Source organism: Colobus angolensis, unplaced genomic scaffold (genome assembly GCF_000951035.1).
Source record: "Colobus angolensis palliatus isolate OR3802 unplaced genomic scaffold, Cang.pa_1.0 Scaffold209, whole genome shotgun sequence".
Classification (NCBI taxonomy): Eukaryota; Metazoa; Chordata; class Mammalia; order Primates; family Cercopithecidae; genus Colobus; species Colobus angolensis.
This window is the reverse complement of record NW_012115255.1, coordinates 661,897-674,985: the sequence shown is the minus strand read 5'-3', so window position 1 is coordinate 674,985 and position 13,089 is coordinate 661,897. Positions and strand designations below refer to the sequence as shown.

At 47.5% G+C, this 13,089-nt stretch overlaps 1 protein-coding gene across 1 annotated transcript in view; it reads left to right on the top strand.

Moving 5' to 3' along the window:
• The window catches only part of DIP2C (DIP2 disco-interacting protein 2 homolog C (Drosophila)), a 263,569-nt gene extending 250,811 nt beyond the window's left edge, over nt 1-12,758 (top strand). Inside the window, exons 36-39 of the mRNA XM_011942302.1 lie at nt 1,085-1,159; nt 3,927-4,101; nt 5,923-6,046; nt 9,400-12,758. Coding sequence (XP_011797692.1) covers nt 1,085-1,159; nt 3,927-4,101; nt 5,923-6,046; nt 9,400-9,652 — 627 coding nt within the window. The 3' untranslated portion in view covers nt 9,653-12,758. The remainder of the gene's footprint in view (nt 1-1,084; nt 1,160-3,926; nt 4,102-5,922; nt 6,047-9,399) is intronic.
• Nucleotides 12,759-13,089: the final 331 nt, after the last annotated feature.

Genomic DNA, 13,089 nt, shown 5'->3' with positions numbered 1-13,089 from the left:
GTTCTGTGTTTTTACCATAAAATGGTTTGCCTTTATCTCAATCATAAATGTTAGATGAGCTGATCTGAGACAGGCTATATTCAGGATTTCCAGAATAAACTTTTGATTCCTTATATAAGTGGTATCAGTGGAATGTGAGATGTTTCTAAGCTAAACTTTAAGAAGGAAATTCTGGCCAGACCCAGTGTCTCATGCCTTTAATCCCAGCACTTTGTGGGGCTGAGACTGGAGGGTTGCTTAAGGCTACAGTAAGCTGTGATCGTGCCAGTCCAGCCTGGATGACAGAGCTAGACTCTGTCTCAAAAAAAGAAAGAAAGAAAAATGCTTAATACTGACATCCATCACAGTAAAAGATGTTTACCTGCCGGAAAAAGTTCCCCAGTATCTTGAGTTGAAAATTCAGTGGAGATGAGCTGGAGATCCACATGGACGTTCTAATTAAAACCCGCAGACTTCACTAGCAGTTGACACAGAATCTTTCCCTTCTGGCACCACCAAAGCAGCTGCCTACTCTGTCGTTTTGCCAAAAGCATTTTGGGTTGTCTTCGAGTCCATGCTTACCCCTGAAACTGTCACTCTGTGACTCCGTTCCTTCAGCGATTACGGCAAGCATCACCCTCCATCCATGCGTGTGCCATGATGTGAGATGTGATATTGAATCTCTGTAAATATCTTAAATAACTTCATTGAAACAACTGAAAATTCCCATTTTGCAAGGGTCAGGCTCTGTGAAACATTATATCATGTACCATGTTTTTTTTTCAAAAATTGTTTTCATGATTTTCAGTAGATTTCTTTTAGCTTTATTGAGGTATGACAATCAAAATGTTTAATTTTAAGGTCACCATAACAGCATACAATATCGTAACAGCTACAGTGAGAATGCGATTGTCATGCTGTGATTGTCTAATGGGTCATAACTTTGTGGCATATAATTTTGATGTAATTGCTTTCTAAACAGAATGGAGACCAGGAGACATGGCATATGAAAGGAAATTACATAAAGACGAAATTGAGGTTGGCTTGTGGGTAGCCTCTCCCTGTGTTCCTTCCATTGACAAGAGACTTTTCCTCTCCCAAATAGATACTTCCAGGGGTTCGGATTATAATTGCCAACCCAGAAACAAAAGGACCGCTGGGGGACTCACACCTTGGAGAGGTGAGTTGCGTGTCCTCCGAGATCCAGGTTACTTTTCTGTGATGTGTCCTCGGCTTGCCTTGACACCGTCAGAACCGCTCACATGATTGCCAGGGAAATAGCGTGAGGTGAGCTTTGTGGCTCAGATGAGTCCATGAAAGCTCACGATTACAAAATGGCACTTCCTTAGGGAACCCTAATACATTCTCCTCAAATAATTCAGAAAAGATTTAAACACATAATGTGTATGGACCGAGTTTCTTTATTTCTTAGTTCTTGAGTTTGCTTTCCGTGTTCCTGCTGTTACGACTGAGAAGTCCTTCACCAGGAAAATGGCAGAGGCCTCCACAGGGAGTAATGTGCAAACGACACCATCAGGACACAGTAGCCAAGAGATCATGTGTTTATTTCAGATCAGAAGGCAAACAGTGGAACTTGACACCTTTGCCTCATTTTGTTCAGGATGAACCCACCCTGGCTGGCTCTTAACTCCCTGCCGCTGGGCCCTTCCGCGTCCCCCGCGCTGCTGGCAGGATGCAGCTGGAGAAGGCTGCCCCGTGTAACTGTCTGGCCTTGGTCTCCATTCTTGACACCTCATCTCAAGCAGGCCCTGGCACTGCTGGGCGTCCCCAGTCTGAGAGGCCACGTGTCTCATGCGTCCTCCTCCTGCCCCATTCTTCTCTCTGGCGATGAGCTTGCTGCTTCTACAGGGAAGCAGAGGGCACTGGAGAAGAGCGTGTCTGGAGCCAGCCTCCTCCCACGGTGGCAGCACGCGTGCCCTCCCTCCGGTTACCCCAGGCCTGCCATGCCACTGGACCAAGCCCCATGTCCAGCCAAGGACACCCTCGCTCCCCTTGTCACCTGTCCTGTCTCATTAGGTGCCCCCATTCCTGAATGGCTCCCAGCATCACATGTGGGAGACGTGCTAAGAACTGGCATCTTCTTATAAACAGCACCAGCCCTCCTCCTCCCCCACCCCGGCCGCATCCTCAGCCACATCCCCGGCCACATCTCCGGCACATGCAGGAACACGTTTCTACACGTACGTGGGTGAACACCTGGCTAATGAGCAAGCCCTCACCGGTTCTCAGGTCCCACCTTGCTTCGCTTCTTGGGCTTTTTTTTTTTTTTTTTGGCCCCTCACTTGACCTCTCTCAGTCGCATGAAAGATCAGAATTGTGAAGATGAAATTCTGTGCTGCTCTCACTTAGGAGTTTCCTTTAAATGCATTCCTAGAAACAAGCTGGAAGCAGAGCCTGCTTCTCCAGCACCTGGAGGGGGTCCTCACGGGTGCTGCCCGAGACGCGTGCTAGGCCAAGGTCAGAATTCTCTTCCCTCTGAGGGTGGCCAGAACTGGTGAAATTTCCAGGATGACTTTCTTATTGGGAATGTGTGCTTTTTCCGCTTTATGAGGTTAATTGAGAAAGTTGTATAAATTAAGGAATGCACTGTGATGCTTTGATGTATATACATATTTTGAAACAGTTACCACGACCGAGTTAGTTCTATTATCCGTCACCTCACATTTTGCGTGTGTGTGATGAGAACGTTTAGGATCTATTCTGTTATCAAATTTCAAGTGAATAATACAGTATTATTAACTGTAGTCACCACACTACATTTTCTCCCCAGAACCTATTTGCCCTCTAACTGAAGGTTGGCACCTTTGCCCGTCATCTCCCCCTTGCCACTCTGAAGCCCCTGGTAACCACTGTTTACCCCCCGCTTCTGTGAACTCAGCTGTTTAGATTCCGCATGAGTGAGGTGGTGCAGTATTTTTCTCACTCAGCGTAACGTCTTCCAGGTTCATCCATGCTGTTGCACATGGCAGGATTTCCTCCTTTTTTTGACTGAGTAATACTCAGTTGCCTTAATGAGAATTTTCTTTGTGTTAAGGAGCAGAGGACAGCTGTCGTTTCCCTGATCTGATGGTGCACTCTCTAGTTTCACTTTTTCATTTGTGAGGCACTGCTCTGGGGACGTGGGTGCAATACTGAACCCGTTTCTGACTTCCCGGAACTTGACCGCTTTTCATTGTCAGTAAAATAATGGAAGCAGCCAAGCCCAGAATGTCTCCACAGCCAACATTCCAGAGCCTAAAAGGCCTCCTCTCCTGACCCTTGCTGTGTGGGCACAGCTGCATGCAGCTGCGTGGGCATCTGGGGAACTTACCTGGTTTTGCTTTTGTCCAGCCCTGTCCATGGTTCTACGTAATCCACGTGGCTGTGGCTTTGACTCACCCTATCAGTCTTTGCTTACCTATTTCCCCAAATGTCAGACATCAGGCATTTTTGTTGCCGTTTTTTGGTGTTTTGTGCCTTCATCCCTTAGGTTTGGTTTTTTGGTGTATGGTTTTCTTGCATTCTGTGTCCAGAAGAATGCTCACCAGGTGAAGTGAGAAAATGAATCTCAAAGCTTTTCAACATTGTTCTTGCTCTTTAGAAACAATCGTTTGGAGAAGCGAAGGAATCTAGTGTGACTTTGTTCATTTGATGTGTGTATTTTTAAAAGCTGTTTGTTAAATCGTCATCTAATCTGCTTTAATAAGTTCCCCGTAGGTGGATGGCTTGATTGGTTGCTTGGCCACAAACTTGGTAGACTGCCTTTATTTCAGTACCCTCTGCGTGTCTCTCCAGAAACCTGAATGAGATTAACATCTTGGTTATTCAGTCCAAGGAAACTTTTAATATCACTGAATATAATTTATTGAATTGTCAAAGTAGTTGTAGCCTCATTTCCCTGGAGATAAAATAATGTCACCCACAGTGAAATTTCCCTCCATTTGCAGATTTGGGTTCACAGTGCCCACAATGCCAGCGGTTATTTTACTATTTACGGAGATGAATCCCTCCAGTCGGATCACTTCAACTCAAGACTAAGTTTTGGAGACACCCAGACCATCTGGGCACGCACAGGCTACTTGGGGTTCCTGCGGAGAACTGAGCTCACAGATGCAAATGGAGGTGAGAGTCCAGGCTGGCTGGCCCCCACACAGATGGGCAGAGAGGCTAGGCTCCCCTAATACAGAAGCTATTCCCAAGGTTTATGGCAGCCAAACCCAGGAGGAAACATGTGCTGGCTGCCACCTAGTGCGGAAAGAGCCGAGTTTAAGAGAAGACAGGAAGGCAAAATGCAAATGTGTCCAACAAGCTGAGCTGCACATCACATACCCTGTCCTGTCCCGAGAACCAAGTGCTGACTGAAAATCGGGGAGGGGCGCGGCTGCTGAGCACGGGCTGCAGCGTCACCCACAGCAAAGCGCCCAACATCTCAGCCCACAGAGTCTCCTCAGCAAGCCTGAAGGCCGCCTGCTCCCACGGGGTCCGTCCGAGACAGAGGCTGGCCCAGTGGCTGCAGGAACGTGCACGCTGCTGCTTCTAGGACTGGATCTGCCCCCGTCTGGGAAGAGGAGGCCGTGAAGCTCTCGGGCCCTGGTGGCTGGCCGTCTCTGCCCATGCGTTCATCAGAGTGCAGGGCCTGGTGCTGCTGATGCTGGTGCCTAGTGTGGACGGCATTGCCTTTGCCCCATCAGAGGACAGCGGGGTGAGGCCAGGTGTATTTCATGACACGGAGGAGTAAAAGTGCACTCGCATAGTTAATTCTTTGCTTATTCCAGAATCCTTTCTCAGCTCCTTAGTGCTGCTAACAATAGAGGCAGGACTTGGCTGTTTCACAGCAATGGCAGTTGAGGTTCCTGGTGAGATCTTGCCTGACCAAAACCTCAGGGAGATGAGTTTCTGGACGTCAGCAAGGCTTCCTTACATGCCTCTCTCACATGCCCACGATGGCCTGGCCCAAAGGGCTACATGTAGGGATCATACAAAAATATCCCGGCATGACGTTTGCATTGTGGGAAATTGTAGACTAGTTTGAGGGTGCTGTCTGAGGTTCCTGGAAGATGTAAAAGCTGGTGGCAATTTATAATCCTAGAGAAAGGCCAGGAAAGCCACTTCCCACTGAGTCCTGGGAGCAGGGATACCCTGAAGGGCGTGTCCCTGCCACTGGAGAAGAGAGGCAAAGCTGCTGGAGGGGCAGAGGCCGAGTCAGGGTCTCCGTCTTTCTTTGTCTGACTTAAATTAGAAAATACTTATCTCTGATATTATTTTGTATGTCAATCATGCCTTACAAATTTTCCCTAATATGCTTACTACCTTATAAAAATATAGGACATTTCCTTATTAAGGAAAGATAGGACCTGACCACTGGTTGTCAGTGTCATTATTCCGAGGTTTGCATGAAGGATAGAAATAAATTTCATGGCTCTGTGAGCTAAGGAAATCTTCGTGAACATGACCAGGAGCTACGCATTCTTTTCCCACTTAGACACAGGGTTAATAGCACAGAGGAGCACGTGTGGGTTGGAGTCAGGGAGCTGGTCTGTGACTGCGCTGCATCCTGTGTGACCTTGGGCAGATGAGGCCTCAGCCGGTGGGTCCACGGGACTCAGACCACTGGGTGCTGACTTCGCCCCTCAGTTGCTCCCGGTGAACATGGGGTCAGGCAGTTGACTGGATATCGAAGCTGAGCCAAGAAAGGTCTTCTCCCAAAGCACAAGTGTAGAGGGAGCATGGCGGCTTTGCAGCCAGCTGTGGGGCACTGACACAAGCCGGGCACTTGCCAAGGAGCTCCCTGGCAGAAGAAGCAAACTGTCCCTGGATCCATGAGGCCCTTCCTTTGCATCCCTGTCTCACTTGTGGGTAGTTTTTAATCTTTTTTCAGAAAAGAAGGAAAGTGACTTGAGCAGCATTATGGGGAAGCTCACACAGGCTTTCATTCCTCCACAGAGCGCCATGATGCCCTCTACGTGGTCGGGGCACTGGACGAAGCCATGGAGCTGCGGGGCATGCGGTACCACCCGATCGACATTGAGACCTCGGTCATCAGAGCCCATAAAAGCGTTACGGAATGGTAAGTCGTGAGCTTGCAACTTGTGCCCAAATCAGGAGCCGAGTTTGTGAAGCACTGAGGATGTGGCGGGCACGGCGGCAGAGCAGAGTTTTGCTAAGGTAGGGAAGGGAGTGCATTTGACTATAAACTTTTGTCTTTTGGGGTTAAAGTAACAAAAGAACACTCCACACGTAGAGTTAATGTACCATATATTACCTGAAAACGATAGACTTCTATTGCCATGAAAACTACTTGATAAGGTTTTCCAGGAAGCCAAATTGTTTGGTTTTTAATTTACAAAAGCATGATATAGGAAAAAAACGAACCTCACACATATGTAGGCACAGAAAATACTTTTATGACTGTTGACTTGGGAACTGTAAGTAACATGAGACGTGGGAAAACTTTAGGTGAGAAGGAGAAGCAGCGTTTGTCCAGACCCCAGAAGAGACTTCCAAAGGAAGAACTGCTTGAGTTAAACCAAGGCTGACAGTGAGAAGGTGTGTGCGTCGCACCTGCTGCCCGGGGCAGACTCTGCTCTGGGCCAGGTGAGGACTTGGAGGCTGGGACTTTGTCTTTCTCTCTGGCCCGTTTAATCTGTCGTGACGTGCTGAGTGTGTCCATGGTGCTGCCGGAGATACAGCAGCATTTTCTTCTGATGTGCGGGAGTGGATTGGATGCTGGCGTGCCATGAGTTAAGTCAGCCAGGGCTGGGGAGTGTCACAGGCTTGTTCAGTGCCTTTATATTTGCATTTAGGCTGAAAAGTGACTCAATACCGTTGACTTCAGACTTGTTCATTCCCTTGATAACAGACAGGGTGCTAACTGAGGGCGCCTGGTGATACTGGTCTCCGTCTCAGGTCAGAGACCCTGAGGCAGACGCATTCTCCTCTCTCATGAACAGCTTTTCTGGGCTGAAAGGATGGGTTCTGAGATTGTTCCTTCCTCCTCTTAGCTGGCTGAGGTGCAGTAAAGGCTGGTACTTAACTGCCATTTGCTGAATTTGAACATGGAGGACTTGGCAGAATTTACAAGATCCAGTTTGCTTACCTGTCAGTGATCCTGTGGTTCAGATTGGCTAAGCCTCTACTCTCAAACAAAATTCCTCAAATTGTTGATTTCCTTGACAGTTCTCTCCTTGAGTATACAGAGAAGACAGAAACTCTAGGAAGACTCTGGCACTGAAACTCGACCAGGGCCTACCTTATTTTCCATCTAAATAGCTACGAATATCAGTTAACAGCCCTTCCGTTTTTTTATTTTTAAGAAAACAATTCTAATTGGCTTGTATTACCTCCCTCAAGCATTTCTGTCCGGTTTGCCGCTAAAAGCTGTGGCTCGAGGGCCTTGCTGGTGCTCTCTATGGGCTTCTAGACCCCGTGGTGCTGGGCCTGTTCTGAAAGTGTCGCCGCTGTGACCCGCCATGTGGCCACCGAACTGGGTCTGTCCCTCACCTGGTCAGGGGCTCACATGCCCCTTGCCCACACGGTGTCCTTTGAGTGGACTTTTGAATGTTTGAGATGATCCAGATACAAACTGCTTTGCTCCACCTTCCCTCTCCCAGCCTCCCCGCACTGCCCTTCCGGCCGCCGTGGGCTGCTCCATGCTGGGAAGCGTGGCTGTGTCACCCAGCGTTGCAGAACGGGACTCTCCATGTTGCCAAATTCAAGCCAAACTTTCTCATTTCTCATCAGTTGTTCTCAGCACTGAGTAGCGTGCACAGCTCCTGGAAAGGCTCTGAGAGTCGCTGGCACCGCCCGGTAGGTCCCTGGCAGCCCAGAGGAGATAGCAGATCAAGCACACCCTCCGCCAGCTCTGTTACCTCCGGAGAGCCAAGCTGATTCGGATACTCCAGGACTATTCCATAAATTCCAAATGCCATAATAAAAGCATAACAAATGTTCCTGAGATGCGTGTATCTGTGATGTCACAGATTCACAGTGTGGGCTCACATGAGCATCACCAGGAGCAGTATGACAGGAATTCAGCACCAGCACGCCTCCTCGGAAACCGTTCTTAGCACGCTCCATAGGCGTGCGGCAGTCACAAAGCAAAATCCAGGAGAACTAGTGAGAATTTCCAGGAAAATTCTCCAATTTTCCCTGTCAATTTAACATGGATTGGCCATACTGAATAAAATATGTGTTTTTCCTAATCGACTTACTCTCACACTTAGAACAATAGTGAGTTTCCCAAAATACCTCCTACCTCAAGCTGCGATAGAACGTGTTAGGCACGTGAGAGCAGATATCAGCAGCCCTGGAGCCTGGTCTCCATCCAGCCCCCTCTGCCTGGGAACCTTCTGGCCTCCTCAGCCAAGCAGACCTCAAGTACCAGGCTCTGTGAATATCGGGGCCCTTAAACAACTGGTTCCAAAAGCCAGCCCTATATCCGTTAAAATGGAAAGCACCGGGTTTTTGCTTCCGCCAGTTGGGTAGACTACATACTCGGGTGCCCGTCCTGCGGAAAGATGACTCGATTCCAAATAAAACATTTCTGAGTGAATCTTCCACATTCCAGAAGACTTACCCCTGCACATGGGTTAGCCACGGCTGTGTGGCAGCCGGCCCTTGCTCAGTGCTTTAGACAGAGTTGTTACGATCTCCCCACATCTGCATGCCAGGGGCTGGCTCAGCTGGGGCGAGCAGCTCGGCTGCGCCCGGGACTGGTGGCTCTTCTCCATGTGTTTCTTATCCTCTGGATCCAAGGGCCAGCCCAGGTGTGTCCCCGTCCTTGCAGTGACACAGGCACGCCAGGAAGAGCCCCCACATCCAGCCCTTCTGGAGCCTCTGCCGGCATTCACCTCCTAACACAGGCTGACCAGGTTCCATGCTGAGCACAAGCCCCAGGACTGGGAAACACACCTCCCACTCAGGCGCACCGCCCAGGCAGAGAGGAGTAGACAGCCACGCCCTAGGCCTCTGCACGCACGTGCGCCTCTCAGCCGCAGAGCTGGGCTCTGGAAGCAGGAGGCACAGGGCTGCCTTGAGGGCAGAGGCTGATGGCACGCTGCACTCGGCAGTGGGGGCATTGATCCTCCAGGCAGCAGCAAAGAGGCAGCCCTGGAACCCAGAGGCCGCTAGCCAGGTGGAGTGACCCTGTGCTAGAAATGGGAACTCAGGAAGATGGTGAAACCCTCACAGAAGCCACCGAGAGAGAAGGCTGGTAGGAAACACCGATCCGTGCTGTCGCCAGGAAATCTGTGTGGGGAACGATTAGTGGGCGGCAGACGGAGGACACGGAGAGGCCAGAGGAGACTGTCGGGAGTGCTCAGGCAGGTTGGAGACAGCCAAGTGGAACTTCGAAAAGAAACCACAGGTGTTAAACAAAGCATTAATAAACGTGTAATGTTGGCTTTCTTTTCTGTCTTTTAGTGCTGTGTTTACCTGGACAAATTTGTTGGTGGTTGTGGTTGAGCTGGATGGGTCGGAGCAAGAAGCCTTGGACCTGGTTCCCTTGGTGACCAACGTGGTCCTGGAGGAACACTACCTGATCGTCGGCGTGGTGGTCGTGGTGGACATCGGCGTCATCCCCATCAACTCCCGTGGGGAGAAGCAGCGCATGCACCTGCGGGACGGGTTTCTGGCGGACCAGCTAGACCCCATCTATGTGGCCTACAACATGTAGTCTCGTCTCCTGGCTTCCATGGACTTTTCTAGAGATGTAGACATTGTTCTCCGTGTCCACTGAAGCGTGCAGACACAGGGCAACACTCACCAGAATGCAGCCTTTTGTGGTGAGAGTGGAGGAGGAAGAAGAGGAGGAAGAGGACTTCTCACAGCAGCCACGATCGGCATGGGGGTGAAATGTGAATTTACCACTGAATTTCGCTCAGAAGGACTTTGGATTACTGCCTTCAGTTCGTTGGAAAAGCCCATTTCAAAAACTTTCTTTTCTTTCTTTTTTGATTATTGGATAATAAGTGCTTTCTTCGTAAATGTGGTATTTTGTTAAGCCGAAATAGCAATTAAAAAAATATCCTGCCCTCCAGATGGGTTCTTTTAAACAATTTATGTAGTGTGACAAAGAATTGTTTTCTCTGTTTTAATGTGTCATGAAATCTTAATGACATGGATCTGTTACTAATTTAAGCCATTGCTAGATCTCATCCTTTTAGGGAAGTTTGAGGTACGAGAAAACCCTCCAAACAGCACCTTCCAATTAGGTTACAGCAGCTTTCTTTGTCGGAAATGTGCGAAGAAACCAAGGCTGATATGTGGCCTTTGAAGTTAGTGTAGAATGAGAAGAAATTATAAATAAGGTGTATTTCGGCAATTATCTTGCAAATATCTTTGTACTAAACTAAAAAGATAAAATAAGTTAACTTCCTCAATATGTAATTATGTACAAAACGTTTAATTTATTTTGATCTCTTTAGAACTATAAAAGAGAAAAACATTCAAGAATATTAAAGTCTTGTAATGTTTGCTAATATAAAAAAGTGTTGTATTATCTTGCGTGGATAGTATCACAACAAATATATATATATGAAATATAAATTCACTAATGAACAGAGGAGATTTTAAAGTTTAAGACGCAGAACTTGTCACTTGCATGGTGTGCCCCCCGTACTCACATCCACTCTGCTGTTGCCAGCAGTCACAGACCGCAGGAGCCCTGTCTAAAAGTTTCTTCTAGAACCAGAGACCAGCAAGTGAAATTACTGCCATCTCAAGGATGGTGTAAGAATTCAAAGCTCAATGTGCACTATTTTTTTCTTTGCTGTGGGACAACAGTGAATGCGTTTATGCCAGCGTGTGCTGATGATACTGAGGGCCTTTAGGTTGGCAAATAGCACTGTTTTCTTAGCTGCCAGAATTTGTTGCACAATGTTTTTCATCGTTTTTGTTAGTGTCATCTTTTGTTGGTCCTTGCTGCGGAAAGGAATGCGATTCTGTGGTCGTTTGCACTGGGTTGCGTTGATTCCCCCTCTGATGGCCAATGTGGAGTGGACAAAGTGTCCGGAACTCACATCGGTGATCGTCCCCTCGTCTTAAGACCCAGCCAGCTCTGCGTGAGCCTCTGGGGCCCCCTCGCTCGGTGAGCACAGTTCCCCGGGGGCTCATGCCAGAGCTCTGGCTGAAGCAAGAAGTCCTCCAGCTGCGTCGTTTGCCGCCTGTGGATGAGTGCGCCCCAGTTTCTGCCCTGGCAGCTCCTGGCCACACCTCAGAGCTCACCTGTGCACTTCTAAATTGAATTGGCCCACGGAGTCCAACCAAGAAGGAGCATCTGCACTCCAAGAAAGATGTGTTCTGTACCTGCCCCATGTGACCCTGCAGTGGCTCTCGGTGCTAGATATGCATGACTAAGATTGATGCTGGGCAAAATTTAGATTAACTTTCATTATGTTGTGGGCAGTGTCTTTGTCTGCCTTTGCTATATGCAGTCAGCAGTAAGCCTTTTGCTAAAAGAGTTTTGTTTGACTTCTGAGATCCAAGGCTGATTGTTGTAAAAAAAAAAAAAAAAAAAAGTGGCACATTTAAAAAAATTTGTCTGCATATGTGGTGCATCCTTCCATCTCCACAAACCATTTGATTCTTGAGATATTGTTTGGCCTCATTGCTGTGTGTGAATATTTCTCCACATGTTTCAGATACACATTCCTAGTCTCTGCTTCCTAAGGGGGGAACCACCACACATCGGGAGGAAAAAAGACATTTTCCTGTACCCACCCACCTTGTCTAAAGGGAAGTAGATTTGGGGCTTCAGGTCAGACACTGACTATGAAACATTAGGTGCAGTGTGCAGGACAGCTTTGAGGTCCAGCTGAAGTCAGGAAGCAAAACAAATTGAGATGTCACTTCAAACATAATTTTAACTGTCACCAAATCAACTCTATGTTCGGGGAGTGTGGACGCTGCAGTGAGCTGTGAGGGCAGTTAGCAGCTGTCTCTTCTGCATCCTGTCAACTCTGATGTTAGAGTTTAGGCTCAAAAGAGTTGGTGGACTGAGATCAAAATTTGGTTGTGCAAGAAGAAGGAAAGGAGACAGTACCACCAGTTTCAGCAATAAAGAAGGGTCATTCTGTATTCGAAATTGTACTGTAGATAAATCATTCATGAGAATGTAAAAAATGTTTGTCTTGTGACCTTGTGCTTTTGAAGTCAGACAAAACCGTGTAATCAACTTGCACAAAAAGAGGGTACACAATGAACATATAAACACAGACCTAATCAAACAGGAGCAGATTCCTCATGGTGCTTGTTTATTATATATATTTAATCCTGCTTGACACTTTACCCAAGGGAGATGGTCCCTTTTATCAGTTGAATGTTAGCAGCGTTGTTTCAGAGTGTGGTGACTGGTTAGAGAAATTCATGTACTCAGCCAATCACAGTTTCAAACAAAATTTTTATGTGCAAAGGACAGCAACCTTCTTGTATGTTAAACCACCAGTACGCTTTGTACATCTGTGATAACGCCTGTTTTATATTCAAATGAACAAATAAAAGCTTTTATTTTTGTTGCTCTGAAAATAGCAGTTTCTTAATTGGTCCCCTGGAAAGATGTCTGGGACAGCTTTAATCCCAGGAAGGAAGTGACTCCTACAGGGAAATGTATCTGACTCTGTTTACAGAATTTGTTGCATTACTTAGTACAGATAATCATACTTTGAACAATGTTTAAATTTTGATGGGGGCATTTATTGCTAAAAATAATTCCTATGGCAACAAATGTTTTGTGAAATGTTTTTTTTTTAATTCTTTTAAATATATCGAAATATATTTGTTCACATTTGCTGTAAGTGTACAGATTATTGGTAATTTGGGGACAAACAGCGTGAGTCCCGTGCGCAGATGCTCTATGTCAGCTGTGTCGCAGGGTCACAAGTGTGTCAAGGAGTAGGAGTACTTGACCGTTCCACCCCGAATTGTCTTCATCCATTTGACAACCAGAAGCTGCGTCTTTTGCCCAAGGTCTTAGAATTCTTACGGCTTTGTCTTTGGGAAAGCAGTAGCAGGTCACCTGCCCTTCAGACTAGTGGTTCCATGAAGATAAATGTTGGTTCACAAGAAAATCAGTGGAACTAGGGCTGGGCGCGGTGGCTCACGTCTGTAATCCCA